The sequence below is a fragment of the Motacilla alba genome, chromosome Z (assembly GCF_015832195.1).
Source record: "Motacilla alba alba isolate MOTALB_02 chromosome Z, Motacilla_alba_V1.0_pri, whole genome shotgun sequence".
Lineage (NCBI taxonomy): Eukaryota > Metazoa > Chordata > Aves > Passeriformes > Motacillidae > Motacilla > Motacilla alba.
Window position 1 is genome coordinate 22973667 of NC_052046.1, and position 14474 is coordinate 22988140.

Here is a 14474-nt window from a genome sequence, read left to right on the forward strand (position 1 = left end):
TCTCCCACACAGCAATGGGCTGTACACCAGGACCTCCCCTTGAATAGGGACACACCTCAGCATTACTCCTCGAGGAAAAGAAATTCTTTCCACAACAGATTTTCAGTAACTGACACTAAACTTTGAAATTTTAGCTAAGTGATAGAAAGGACTGATTGTGCACATGTAGTCCTTTAGAGGCGCACCACTGACAAAATCTGGGACTAAGTCTGGATCCACACATACCAAACCCCCTACCCTCAGGAAGTATGCAATGGGGCCCCTTCTGAACCTCATGACTAAACAGGAAGGCCTTCTTGACAGCTTTTTCTGACCATGTCCTCTGGGCAGTAATCAAATGTACCTCACCATCGGATCTTGTTAAACCACTTTACCACCACAACTGCATTTGCTATGCAACTTTGTTAAAATGCTGGTTTATATAAATTAACATATTGATATTAATCCTGCTCCTTCTCTCTCACAAGTGAATTCTGTTGGTCCATCCATGGCATTGCAAATACTCAAATATGAACACTCCCTAACAGCACTACCAGATTTGTCATAAAAAATAAGACTGCATTTTAAAAATACAGTATTTAAATGTTTATAAATTATATTGACAGAAAATAACCAGACACACATTTTAATAATCTTGCACGAGACCTTCACTATAAAAAGTAGCCACTGAAAAATGTGGTTACAGTATGAATTTATTATCCTATTTCTTGTATTTCCCCCCACAATGGAAAAGAAAAGCACAAGGTATATTGAAACTATATAAATCGGAGTAAAACAACTGTTTCTCTGACATAAATTTTTCCTTTCACTACTGCACCACCATACAAAGCCTGTGGACCATTATTTAAACACAATGTTTTCCTTAGTCTGAACAGCATTTTCATAAAGGGAAACAGAAATCAAAATCAAAATGCTGAGTAAGAGTTCCACACTCAAAAGCTCCAAAGCTAGTGAAACACAGAAAACCACAATGACAGGCTATCAGAAATCTGATATCAGAAGGAAAAATAATTTGGTAAAAACTTTCAGAAGTTAGTAAAAACAGGAAAATAACTCAGTTCTGTTTTGGTCCCCTTTCAGAGGGCCAGTCTTCCTTAAAAAGTCAAAGCTCTCTGAAATCAACCTTGCCAATGCATCCTCTAAATACCTAACGGAACTATCTATTCTTCCACATCTTTCACTACCTGTAGCCAGCCCATTCTACAACATCACTCCCTATTTTATTCTGAAAATAAAACCTCACAAATGAAAGATTAACAGCATGATTAAAAAATAAATGTGCTTACTGTTCTTGAATCAGAGAATGGATTGTACTCATCAAGCCCTGGAGGAACGTTTCTTGTCACTTGTGTAACAGAAGGATCCTAGAAGAGGAAACAGTTGTGTAAATCTGTGCACATGCATATAATCAAAATGGTGACATCCATACCATTATATCATATAAAAGTCAGATTTTCTTTCAAAGTAAAAAAGGTTTGTTTCCACTAAAAGAAGTCTGTAAACATCTACCTCTTTATCTCCAAACTAACATAATTTAATTCTGAGCTTCTTATAAACCTAGATTACCTTGGGTAACAGAACTGTCATATATTTGATTTATAAGGAAAAAAAAAGCTCTCATGACAGAAGGGAAAAAACCTCTATCCTGCTATGTTGACCAGGCGTGGACTCCACACCTATACACTTGAAAAGCACAAGAGAAGAAAAGAGCTTTCTGTAACCCTTGGACTTCCCTACCCAGCAGATCCAACCCCACCAAGAACAGAGAAAGCATTTCATTAAAATGAAGCTGAAGAAACAGGGCCCCATAACATCAAAAGCACTTCTGATTCAGCTTCTTCTTGAACTAGTAAAATTAAGGAAAAAAAGGTTAATTTTTTTCTACCTCAATTAATTATACAGCAGAAAAGACTGCTTGAGATTTAGCTTCAGAAAACAATTTCAGGAATTAAACATTTCTCTGTGCTACTGACAGGAAGGCTTTGTTCTGCAGAAGAGCTGAAGAGCCCACCACAGTGGACCACACCAACTCAGTTTGAAAAAACCTGAAGTTATTCCATGTAATGCCTGGTTCTATCACATGGTTTCCATGCCTTAAATTTTTTGCATTTTCAGAATATAACAATGGACAAAAGGTAGGCTTTCTTGAAAGTTAGTGAATCCATTTATTCAGTACTGTTAGTTACATATTTACATAAATGTACCATATTCTATATGTACACCAAACATAAAAAAGAGCTATATATATATATACTATTTACTTATTTTATAACTGTGATGTTTAGATATAGATATTTTCTCATTTCCAACAGTCTAGTTTAACATTAGGAAAAAAAACCCAAAAAACAACAGAGTTGATAAAGACTGAGAAGAAAATAAATATATAGTTATGTACATTTACATTCATATTCGCTTTTAAGAGAGATACATTTAAAACCTTTACATGCAACACAAAGAATAACAATAAGGGCTTCTAAAGGTATGCTAAGCAGAAAAGGAAGATCAAAGAACTTTACCCCAAATAATGCAGCTGGTAACAATGGAAAACTGGTAACAATGAAGGAAGAGAAGGTTGAGGTACTCAACATCTTGCCTCAGTCTCCACAGGCTCTCTCTCTTCCTACACATCTGAAGTGGATGGATGACAGGAAAAGAACTGGGAGAACAAAGAATTACCCACTGTAAGAGAATATCAGGTTCATGACCACCTGAGGGACTGAAATTTACCTAAGTCTGTTGGACCTGACAAGATGCATCCCAGAGTCCTGAGGGAGTTGCCTGATGTAGGTGCCAAGCCACTCTCCACAACTTTGGAAAAGTCAGGGCACTCAGAGCAAGTCCCACGTGACTGGAAAAGGGGAAACAAGGTAGCCATTTTTATGAAGGGCAGAAAGGAGAACCCCGGGAACTACTGACTTGTCAGTCTTGCTTCTGTGCCTGGGAAGATGATGGAACAGATCCTCCCAGCAGCTGTGCTAAGGCACATGGAAGACAGGCAGGTGATTGAGAGCATCAGTGACAAGTGTCCCTCAAAGATCTGTACTGGGACCAGTGTTACTTAATATCTTCATTAATGACATAGACACATTGAGTGCACTCTCAGCAAATCTGCAACTGACCCCAAGATGAGCGGCGCAGTTGACACAGCTGAAGGATGGCATGCCATCCAAAAGGACCTGGACAAGCTCTCGGAGAGGGCCTATAGGAATCTCATGAGGATTAACAAGGCCATTGTGCAAGGTGCTGCACCTGGGTCAGAGCAGCCCTGGTACCAGCACAGGCTGGGGATGGACAGATCAGAGCAGCCCTGCCCAGAAGGACCTGGGGGTGCTGGTGGCTGAGAGGCTGGACATGACCCAGCCATGGGCACTCCCAGCCCAGAGAGCCACACGTGTCCTGGGCTGCATCCAGAGCAGTGTGGGCAGCAGGGCCAGGGAGGGGATTCTGCCCCTCTGCTCTGCTCTGCTGAGACCCCACCTGCAGTGCTGCATCAGCTCTGGGGTCACAGCACAGGAAGGACATGGAGCTGCTGGAGGGAGTCCAGAGGAGGGCACAAAGATGATCAGTGGGATGGAGCACCTCTCCTATGAAGACAGGCTGAGAGAATTGGGGTGCTTCAGCCTGGGAAAAGAGAAAGTTTCAGAGTGACCTAATTGTGGCCTTCCAGTACCTGAAGGGAACCTACAAGAAAGATGGAAAGAGAATTTTTACAAGAGCCTGTAGTGATGGTAATAGGGGCATGGATTCAAACTGAAAGAGAGAAGGTTTAGATTATATATTGCAAAGAAATTCTTTACTGTGAGGGTGGTGACACTGAAACAGGTTGCCCAAGGAAGTTGTGGATGCCACATTCCCAAAAGTGTTCAAGGCCAGGCTAGATGGAGCTCTGGGCAACCTGATCTAGTGGAAGGTGTCCCTGCCTTTGGCTGGAGGGATGGAACTAGATGATCTTTAAGGTCCTTTTCCACGTAAGCTGTTTTATGATTCTATTACTTTATTTTTTTTTAAGCGACTTAAGTGACTGAATCTACAGTTAAGTAAATACAGAAATTATTAAGCTAAATAAAATAAAAATCAAGTTTAAATGCAGACTCTGCTTTCTTAGAATCAGCATCTATTATGGCTTTAGCTTAGTCTTGTTAGCAGGAACTTTATCTGCAGATGCAGGAAGAGGACTTTCTTAATGGCTGTAGACAACTTCTTTACAGCCAAGAAAAAAAAGGGCAGAGCACCAATCACTTCAAGGAACAGAGCAAATGGGAACAAGTCTGTTTATTCCAATAGCCATACTCACAAAATTGTTCATATAAGACAATTTTAAAAGTTTGCTTCAAAAAAGCTTAAGAAAAATCATTGTCTCAAAAATTTAAAAATTATATGTTTTCTATCTTAAACAGATTCATGTATACACGCATACTTAAAACACCCTCTGGTCACAAACCACTTTTCATTAAAGCATACATTTAGCTCCAAAATAGTATTCCAATGGTCACTGAACAAGAATCATCCTTTCTAGAGATGCATACAAAACAATGTTAAATGCAATTCAATATCAGCTTTCTTGTATTTGACTCATCTTTAATTAGTTGTTTCAAAGTAGCCATGCCAGGGAGTCTCCCTCACAAGCCTGCAATAGTTACCATGCTAGTTTCAATTACATTGTTACAACAAAAACATCATCAGGTCTTGCACAAACTGGTAAACTAATTAATTGTTACTATGTTATTTGCTAAAATGGCTATCACAAAATACTGAGCAGATGAACAGCAAAAACGAATGAAAACATGGTGCCGTATGTTTCTTGTCAAATATTAGCCAGAAATTACTTGAAATGTTGAACAGAAAAGTATATAAAAATATGGGAATAATTAAATATAACATTTGAATTATACATTGGTTTACTAGACTCATCAGTAGAAGATTAAAAGATGAAGTTAAAATAAAGTTAATATAAACAAGACAATTTCAAACTCAATATAGAGACCAGTACAAACTTGTAAACAGCTGAAAACTTTTATCTTATTGTGGTATGTCCACTGTAGCCAGTAGCAAAGCCCTGAAACTAGTTGTTCACTTACTGCTCTCTGCAGTGGGATATGGGAGAGAACCAAAAAGGAAAAAGCAAATACAATTTGTGGTCGTTAAGAAAACAGACAGTTTAAAGGAGGGGAGAGGGGAAGGTAGAGGCAAAAAAAAAAAAAAAAAAAAAAAAAAAAAAAGGCAACAAAACCCCACTAGTCAAGCAAAGGCAATTGCTCATCACCTTCCACCACCAAGTCCATTCAGCTTCTGAGCAATGGTTGCTTGGAACAGCTCCCCCCCACTTACTACCACCACTGCCAGCCTTGCTGCCAAACACCATGTTATGCAGCATGCAAGATCCCTCTGGTCAGCTGAGGTCAGCGGTCCTGCCTGTGCCCCTTCCCAGTCTCTTGCCCAAGTCTACACCCTGAGAGGAAGCAAGAGTGTGAAACAAAAGTGGTCTTGGTGCTGTGCAAGCACTGCACAAATCCGAAGCACAGCACAACAGGGACTGCTATGAAAAAAATTAACTCCATCCTAGTCAGGCCTAGTATACTTATTCCAGTCTTTGCACATTAATGTCAATTCGTAGAGCATAAAACACTTTGTTCATGCTTTCAATTTGATACCCCTTCCAAAAATGCTTTCATATAATTCCCTCCTCCACAGAAAAATGTTCAAGTATAGACGTGTGCAATTTGTGATTGCTAACCACCAGCCACACAGTGAAACGGCAGGTTTAATTACTATTTTAATTACTATTACTACTTGAATAGCACTTAGGATTTTAGGTTGAATTAGCTGCTTAAAAATCATATTTCAACACTGAACTTGTGTTTGAAGAGTGCACTACTAACCAAATAACTCAACCCAATTGGGCCTGCAGACCATAAATTCAATTATTTGAATAACTTCAATATCCAACTCATGAGATACCCACTGAACACCAGCCATTTCCAAAAAGCATGAAACGGGTCAAGTCAAATTCAGAGGAGCAACCTATATTCAGAAATACAACATACAAACAAAAATAAATATCTGATGAAAGAAAGCCTTTTTTTCTTCAAGTGTTTTCAAGAAGACCAGAGTCAAAAACTCCTCAGATTTCCCTGTACATCTACCATGACATTCCAACACTAACAATGAAAGAGAACATATGCTGAGACAACAAGGTGTACTAGAGCAACAGTCTTAGCATTCAAAATTAGGTTCAATGCTTAAATACATGCAGTGATTAGAGCAAGAAGCCCTTTATCAAAAGTTCACTGCCATTTTGAATTACCAATTGCTACACCTCTGCCAAATATTGCTATTGTTCGCTAAAGTAGCAGCAGCTCTAAAAAAAACCTGAATGACCCAGAGGACATTCAACAATAGCTCTATTCAAGTAAAGCTTCATTACCCAGCAAAGGAAGAAAATTACAGTTGTATTTAAATACACAAATTTAACTCCACCACTGCAAGTAGCATTGAAATTCTGCATTCAGAAAACCTGAATTACACAGTCTAGACTTCAATAGAAGTTTGTGACACAGAAAGACTCAAGTAAACCAATCATGACAGGAAAAGAGGAATGCCACAGCTGAAGGAGGCATGTACCAGTCTGGAAATTCGTGTATCTCCTGTAACTCATTCACTCCTAGAACTATCCTCAGCTCTTCACAGTCAGGGTGCCCAGGTGGGTGTAGATGCTATTGTAATTGTTCTGAACACCTACAGTGCATCAAATGACTGATACCAACAGAAGCTCACTTCATATTTCACGACACTACTTACAGTATTTCTGAAGAGATTAGACATTACATCCCACAAAACACAAAGAATTGTTTTGAATCATTTACCTTACACTCATTGCATCTCATTTTAAAAATGGAGCAAATGCCAACTCATCTAAACACAGTGATGAAAATTGTGAAGCACTCATACTCACTGTTGCAGAATAAAAAAACCCCATTGAATTCAGAAATTGTTCAGGGTTTCAATAATAAATACAACCAATAAATGTTGTGCAGGATGACATAATCAGAAGAAGTAGCCTTTAAATGAATGCTATAAAATTTCTATTTTGCCTGATGTACATATTCTACTGGTTAAAAACAGTAAAAACTAATATTCCACAGGACTAAGTGAATCTATGCTGCAATAATTTATTTTCCATATCTCATGTTTCACCCAGCCTTATCTCACCCAAACTCCTGCCAGTTCAACCAGAGCTTCTGATCTTTTTATTTAACTATTAGTCATACAATCACAGAACAGAATTAAAAACAGACTATTTCTCATATCCAGCTATTGTAGCTATTGATGCATTTAAGTCACACAGTCATTTCAGATGACATTTTCAAGATCTGAATTCATTTAGGAGACTGAAGTTTTAAGAAACTAGCACAACTTAATTTAGCCATTTCCTATCTAAATCTTTCCTTTTACCTGCTTCTTGCAGTCTCTCTCCTGTACCACCAATCTCAAAACAAAATATTAACACACTTTTTTTAATCCTGACAAGATAGGTACAAGCAGCAACCTATTTTTTATGCCAAGAATGGAAAACTCATAAAAACCACCCCAACAAACAGTAACACAAACTAAGAAAACACAGAAAAAGCAACACATTTATATTTCATACTGGCAAGAGCACCTATAGAACTATTAAAAGCATCTTCTCTGCCAAGGTAACAAATTATGCTCACATCACTCAGATACAGATAAAATTAATTGAATACCCAGTTATCACAGAGGGTGTACAAACACAATTAACTACAGACAAGGATGTTTAAAACAGAGCAGAATAATCCATTCTATGTGAGCTTTTACAGCTTTTAAAAATACAGAATTGAAGGGAATAGACTTCTGTTGTCAAGGAGACCAAAACTAGTCATCAGCTAACATGGAAAACACTTCCAAATTAAAGACTGAAGAAGTAATTACATCTCTAACAATGGTTGGTATTACTCTTCACTGGATATGGGTCCAGAATTGTTCCACCACCAGTAAACAACCTCTGTAAAATACATTATACAGTATACAGTAATATCTGAATATAATATAATACAGTAATAATCTGAAAAACAGCATCAGCTAAGCTTATACTGTTAGTTGTGATTTTAAGTGAGGGGAATATAGTGAACTAGGAATCAGCCTGTCCAAACTGTCATTCATATTGCTGAAAAAACTTTTCAATTTGAGGGATACTTACTCTTCTACCAAAAGACAAAAGCATTTTCTGCACAGAACATTTTTTCAGTTTAGTCCCAAGGACAAGCAAGGAAATAAAAGTGGTATTTTATTGCAGAGGTCAGCAAATGGAATTTATTAACACTAAACAATGATTTGGATAGAGAATATAATGCTTTTACAACACATCAGCAATTGAAAACAATTTCAACTAAAAAATCACTGAAACTACCCAGAACCAAAAAAATAGTTGGAAAGTAAGATTTAAGTAAGAATTCATCCCAGAGTTTTGTGGATTTTGATTCTAGGGGGTGGAAAGAGGTTATAGTAACAGTAACAGTTGTACTTCCGGCTCTCTCTGAAGTACTCCTTAAGATAACACCACTGGGTCAGAAAATTAAGTGTTAATTTCTGTTGCAAAACTGCAATGCAAAATGCCTGAAACTGTTGGTCTAACTTTTTTGCTTTCTTGACCAAGAAGAAAATTATCCATCACATTTTTCATAAACAGGTTCTGGAGTGTTTCTCCATCCCATAAAACTGCCAGATTAAGCCTCTGAAATTGCAATTCACACATGTTGAATGAACATTTGGTAAAAAAATTATGGACCTACAATAATAAAAATACCCAAGTGGCCACATAATAGTTCTTTCGTAATTCCAAGTTTTTCAAGTTTATCATATCAAATGCTGCCTGTTATATGTGACATTCATCACATGAAAGCAGAGCTGTGACGGGCTCTGAGCAAGGCAAGATCCCCACCTCTGAAACCTAGAACTTCAGAGGCTGACAAGGCCAAATTTGTCCTAACATTTGCACCAACCTCCCTTTCCAATGGAGTTCTGGATGCCTAACGAAGTATCACCTCCACCTCATAGCTGCTCTCAAACCATTCTCCTTTCCCACCTCTGATATGCACATGTTCCTCTTTGTAATGTTGAATCTCAGTATACAGTGCAATAATAACCCCAGGCAATAAGTGCTAACACTTCAGTGAAAATCTAGAGAGAAAAATGCAGCTATAAGATACTGAATAACTATTAAAACGCTTCACATTTTTAACCTATTACAGTGCACTTACAGCACTGATGAAATGTACTCTTGGAAGCCAACTTCCATGTAGAACAGCTAAAGGACAATCCACTACCATGATGTTCAGCATTAATTTGTGCAAGATTTAGAGGTATTCATAATTTTTGAAGACATGAAGGGAAAGCAGATAGAAAAAGTCAGAAAAAATACCTGTATTTTATGTCCTATATTAACTTTAAGACAGATAACTTAAATCAGTATATTTTATAGTCAGATACAGGAATTACAACTCAGTTACGCATACAGGCATGTGACAAAACTGCTTCATTCTAAAGCTGCACAAACATTTTATGTAATAAGGGTCCTAGTTCTTAAAAAAAATTCAGGATTTCTCTTTCTTCTTTTAAGTTTCTATCACTTTAGCTTCACCTCAGCAACCACAATATAAACTGTATACATTCTGCTGCCACAGAATGTTGTCTTTCCTTTGTGATCCCCGGGGAGTCCCCGGGAGGCCCCCTAAACTGTATGTTTGCTGGTAGCAGCAGGCAGACAAGGAGACTCCACATGCTTCTGAGGGTGCTGGTTAGATGAGGGTTTATTGGGGGTCCCACCCCCGGGAGCAGCATGGTTTCTGAGGGAAAAGAGGGGGGTGGGGGGAGGGAGAGCCTCGGAAGAACAGGGCCAAGAGAGCGTCTGGTCTCCCTCGCACAGCTTAACAGGGAGATTCAAAGTGGGCTCGGAAAAAGAATTGGGCCCATGGCATTACAGATACATGACACCGCCGAGGAGGATCACAGGCGGGGAATAAATCGTACCTTTTTGAGGGGTGAGACAGAGCATACCATTTAACTAAAATGTAACACCACAACAGAAGGTAACAGTCATTTGCACAACTGTTCTCAGTATCAAACCTCTGGGTTGTATTTCCCACCAAATCAGACAGGAGATTATTTTTTGTGGTCATGTGAGTCAAGATTAAGTGTAATATCCAAATTATAACTGGAATTACTTCTGTACTTAGCTCTAGTGACTCAAGTAATCCTGTGACCTCAGTGGGAGCAATTCAGTGCCATTTCTGGGTATGGCAGTGTACCTCAGCCATCCAAACAAGAATGTCAGTCATGACAGAACTGCATAAGATCTGTCTTTTTGGAGCAATAACTCAAAGGTATCAACTCACAGTCTGGATCCCTAATCCCACTCAAAGAAACTACTCAAATACTTAACAATATATACATTTGAGGTCTGCTCTGATTGTGCCCTCCCACACTAAATCTGATGAAGAAAAAAGAAAAATCTTCCTATCGCACAGTAATTTGGCATTTCCCTGAAGGTCACCATTCACATTTGAACAGAAATGTATCTTAGTTTTCAGGCTTCTCATAATTTCCATGGTGTCAAATACATGCATCAGAGCTAAACACATCAGGGGAACTGACCCAACAGAATTTATCACACAACTCAGTCTCTATAGTTCTCATTCTACAGCCATCAAAAAATAATTGTTTCATATGTAAGGATAATTACCAGTCAGTTTTCAAACCTTTTGCCATCTCTCAGCCAAGATCCAAGGGCCTAAGAAATTCATAGCTCTACTTAAAAAGACTTCTCTGAGTAGCAGGATTGTTCACTTACAAAAAGAAAAAAGAAATCAAACTAAGAACACAGAACCAACTACTTTTATTGTAGATGAACTGCTGGTTGTTTCAGAGTAAATGATACTTACACCGAATTTTGAGACTGCTATTTCAGCACCTTTGTAACTGTATCACCTCCCAAGACAGAAGACTACAACTATCACCTATCCTATGACATTAAAAAAAAAAAAAAAAAGAACACAAGGAGATAGCTACATTAGAAAAGTGCTTTTGTTTTGTCACACAACATTTATTTCATACTGCTTTACCCTATTTAAGACAGACTGTCAGAACCTTAAGGATTCCCAAACTCTTCTTAAGTATGAGACCCCCACTGACCATCAGAGGACTCTTGGCTGATCCTGTTTACTTTCACTGGATGTGATCCTGACCCTGGCTTGGCTTTCTAACCTGGGCTCAGATCTGTATCCTCTCTATAGATCTGCCTAGCACTGAATGCAGTTACTATCACCACATCTACTCTGCTCACCTGTTTGGGTGCTGTGGGACTGCAGCATTTGTAAGTGAGAACTTTACAAAGTGTGAATTCACACTTACAAGCTATGACTAGTGCTTCTTAGTAAACAAAATAATTAGATTTCTTTACTAACTCACTTCTAATCATGATACCTGAGGTTATACCAACTGTGTACCTCTTCATATTGCTGGAAACATCCTATTATAAAAGGATCCTCACATCTTCATTTGTATGGTACGTGGATGCATTTTCTTCTGAACAACTTTAATGCTATCAAAAGCTTGTAAATGTTAGCATGTCACTTGTCTGTTTGTTTCTATACCCTCTGACTTTCAAAAAAAACATCTTTTGGATTTGTTGGTATAGCATTCAGAATGCTATTCCATTTATTTAGAGAGGAAAGCTAAGAATGCAAAAGTATATCTGATTCTGGATTCAGTTCCAGTTTGTTGCTTTTTTTAAAGCAACAAAGAATAAAAAAAGAGCAAAGGTTAGGTAGCCACTTGTCTCAAAATCCACAGCACTTCATGATCATGTCAGACAAACTAATTTCAGTTTTTCCAGCAGATAATTTACTTTTACACTTTTGAAAATATTAACTACCCAAAATATTGAGCACTAGGTGTTTATGCTTTACCTTTATCTTTCCAGAGAACATTTTTATGTGATTCAACATCAGGCAAAAAGCTCTGGTCTAATCTTTTTATTAAAAGGCATAGGAACAGTTACAGGAAACCTCCCACAGACAGTTAGTAAAACCAAAATGTTTAAGGAAAAGAAAAGGATCTATCTTTAGACCTTGGCAACAACTGTTCCACCTGATGCCTTCCCACCACCCCTTCTCTGCCATACTACTTTGTAATTTTACATTAGCACAGGAAGCAGCTTCAAAAGCAAGAAAACTAATCACATCATACATAAAGTTATCAAGTAAAGACAAAAATATGAGTACATTAGGATAGTGTTTAGACAATATGACTTAGGCTGTAAGGGTCCATCTGGAAATACTGGTTCTATGCATAAAGTATTTTAAAGCACATAAATACATACATGCATTAGTACCCACTAATTTCAAAGCTGTTCTGCCAACAAGATGGCCATCAGGCTTTAGCTTATATATGAGGCCTTTTGCCCCTTCAAGTTAAATGCACAGATAAGTAAAGGCATGCAAGGTAACTTTTATGGGCAGTAGAATGTGATGGAGGTTAGCAAAGGCTGAAGGAAGGAAAAAAAGCCTCTGAAAAAGTACACAGCATTCCTGAACCACCTTCTGCAAATGAAGAAATCCAAACAGAGAGCTTCAAGTTAGAGGGAAGCTGTTACAGAGTCCTTTTATTACTCTGCACTGCAGATGGGAAGCAGAGCATGGATTCTGCCCAACAGTTACAACAGAAGTCTTTCCCTACAGCGAAACTGGAATAACCTTTTGCACTTTAAGCAGTATCTTCAAAGTGGAAGTATTATTCAGGTGTGTGCCTAGTTTAGGTCTCACAGCACTACACAGGACCAGTTACACGGGCTGATGAGCACTGCAGAGATAGCTATTTTGCATTTAATACCCCTTACTGCCCTGGATTTTGCTAGATGTTATTTGAGTAACTATTACAAGAAGGATGGAAGTAGAAGGGAAAGCATCATGTATTTCTGTTGCTGAAGATGCATTCTAGAACGACCTTTTCAGTGTTTGGTGCCAAAAAACCAGTGCTCATTGACATTGGTACCAGCCCAAACTATTGTTGGCAACAGACTCAACACCAGGACTTGTGTTCACCTGGAAGATCATTGCACTGCATACAACAAGCGAAAACAGACCTTAGCCTAAGGAATTCTAGTCTAGTGAATGCTATTGCCTATGTTTTATGACCACAAAAACTAAACTAATGATGCAGACCAACTCTAAGGAACAAATGTTAGGAACATTATGCTTCCAGCATCTATGTGAACAGAAGTATGCTTGGCTTGAAATGTGACAGCTCAATTTTTAAAAACCTTAAATATTCTAGCTAACATTCTAAACTCGCTGCTATATACTATCTCTGTGCTTTAAAGTGCCTGCAAAAAGCCCAGTAATATCATCAAAGAAGGTAGCTTCAAAAGTTAGTTGAACTGGATTCAAATAACAAAGGAAAAACCAGGAGGAGAAACATCCAGAGAGGTCAGTTCGTTCTGACAACTGAAGCCAGTGAGTGAAGAAAGAATTCACAGCTGTATGGCAGGTCAACAGTGCAAAACCTAAAAGCTTTAAAGTACATTACAACAAAGCAGTTTGAGATGCAGCATAGAATTCATGCCAGCCACTGGTACGCTGATTACTTCAGGCAAAGGTACGGGAACAAGTAAGCTTAAAGGCGGTGGAAGGAGGCTAGAGAAGAAGAGGGTAAATTCTCCAATTCATTAAGATAACTATTTCGCTCAACCAGACGGGAAAAAAAAAAAAAAAAAAAAAAAAAAAAAAAAAAAAAAAAAAAAAAAGACAGTAGTAGCATTACCCCTAGCACAAAGCTAGGGTCAAAATAAAAAAACCCAAATTTTTCTCTTTTCTTCCATCGAAATAACGCATCTGAAATACGACTTGTATTATTTTAGCTACAGAAGGAAACACAGAGCTCTGAAGTCGTGAAACGCCGCCTATCCTCCGCGCCCTACCTCCACCCCCACTCCGAGTCTCCGGAGCCCACTCAAGGCAGAGACCCCGGCCCGCAGCTGCCACGGGGCCCTTCCTTCCTTACTTACTCCCTTTTCCCTATCCCCTTTCCCCTTTCCTTCCTTCCTTCCTCCCTTCCTCCCTCCTTCCTCTCGCGGAAACCCCGAGGCTCCGCGCAAACCGACACCAAGGAAACCTCACGGCTCCCTCACCTTGAAGGGGTTGTTGAGGTCCGGGTCGGCGAAGGGGTTGCTGTCGAAGTCCGACATGGCGGGGGCAGGCGGGCGCTGCGGTCCCCGGCCGGCGGCTCTGCCCCTGCGGCGGCACCCCGACAGTGTCCAGCGCAGGTGTTCCCCCCGCGGCTGTCGCAGCGCCTGTCGCAGCGCCTGTCGCAGCCCCGCGGCCCGGGCCGAGCCCGCCCCGCCGCGCCGCGCCGCGCCGACCGGCCACGGACCGCCCAAAATGGCAGCCCCGGAAGTGAAG

General features: G+C 39.3%; 1 protein-coding gene across 1 annotated transcript in view; it reads right to left on the minus strand.

The window, feature by feature from the left end:
- SCAMP1 (secretory carrier membrane protein 1) overlaps positions 1–14430 on the minus strand; it is a 42122-nt gene extending 27692 nt beyond the window's left edge. Inside the window, exons 1-2 of the mRNA XM_038124159.1 lie at positions 14204–14430; positions 1287–1364 (exon numbers count right to left, since the gene is read on the minus strand). Of these exons, the coding sequence (XP_037980087.1) occupies positions 1287–1364; positions 14204–14260 (135 nt within the window). The 5' untranslated portion in view covers positions 14261–14430. The remainder of the gene's footprint in view (positions 1–1286; positions 1365–14203) is intronic.
- Between the last annotated feature and the right edge of the window lie 44 nt (positions 14431–14474).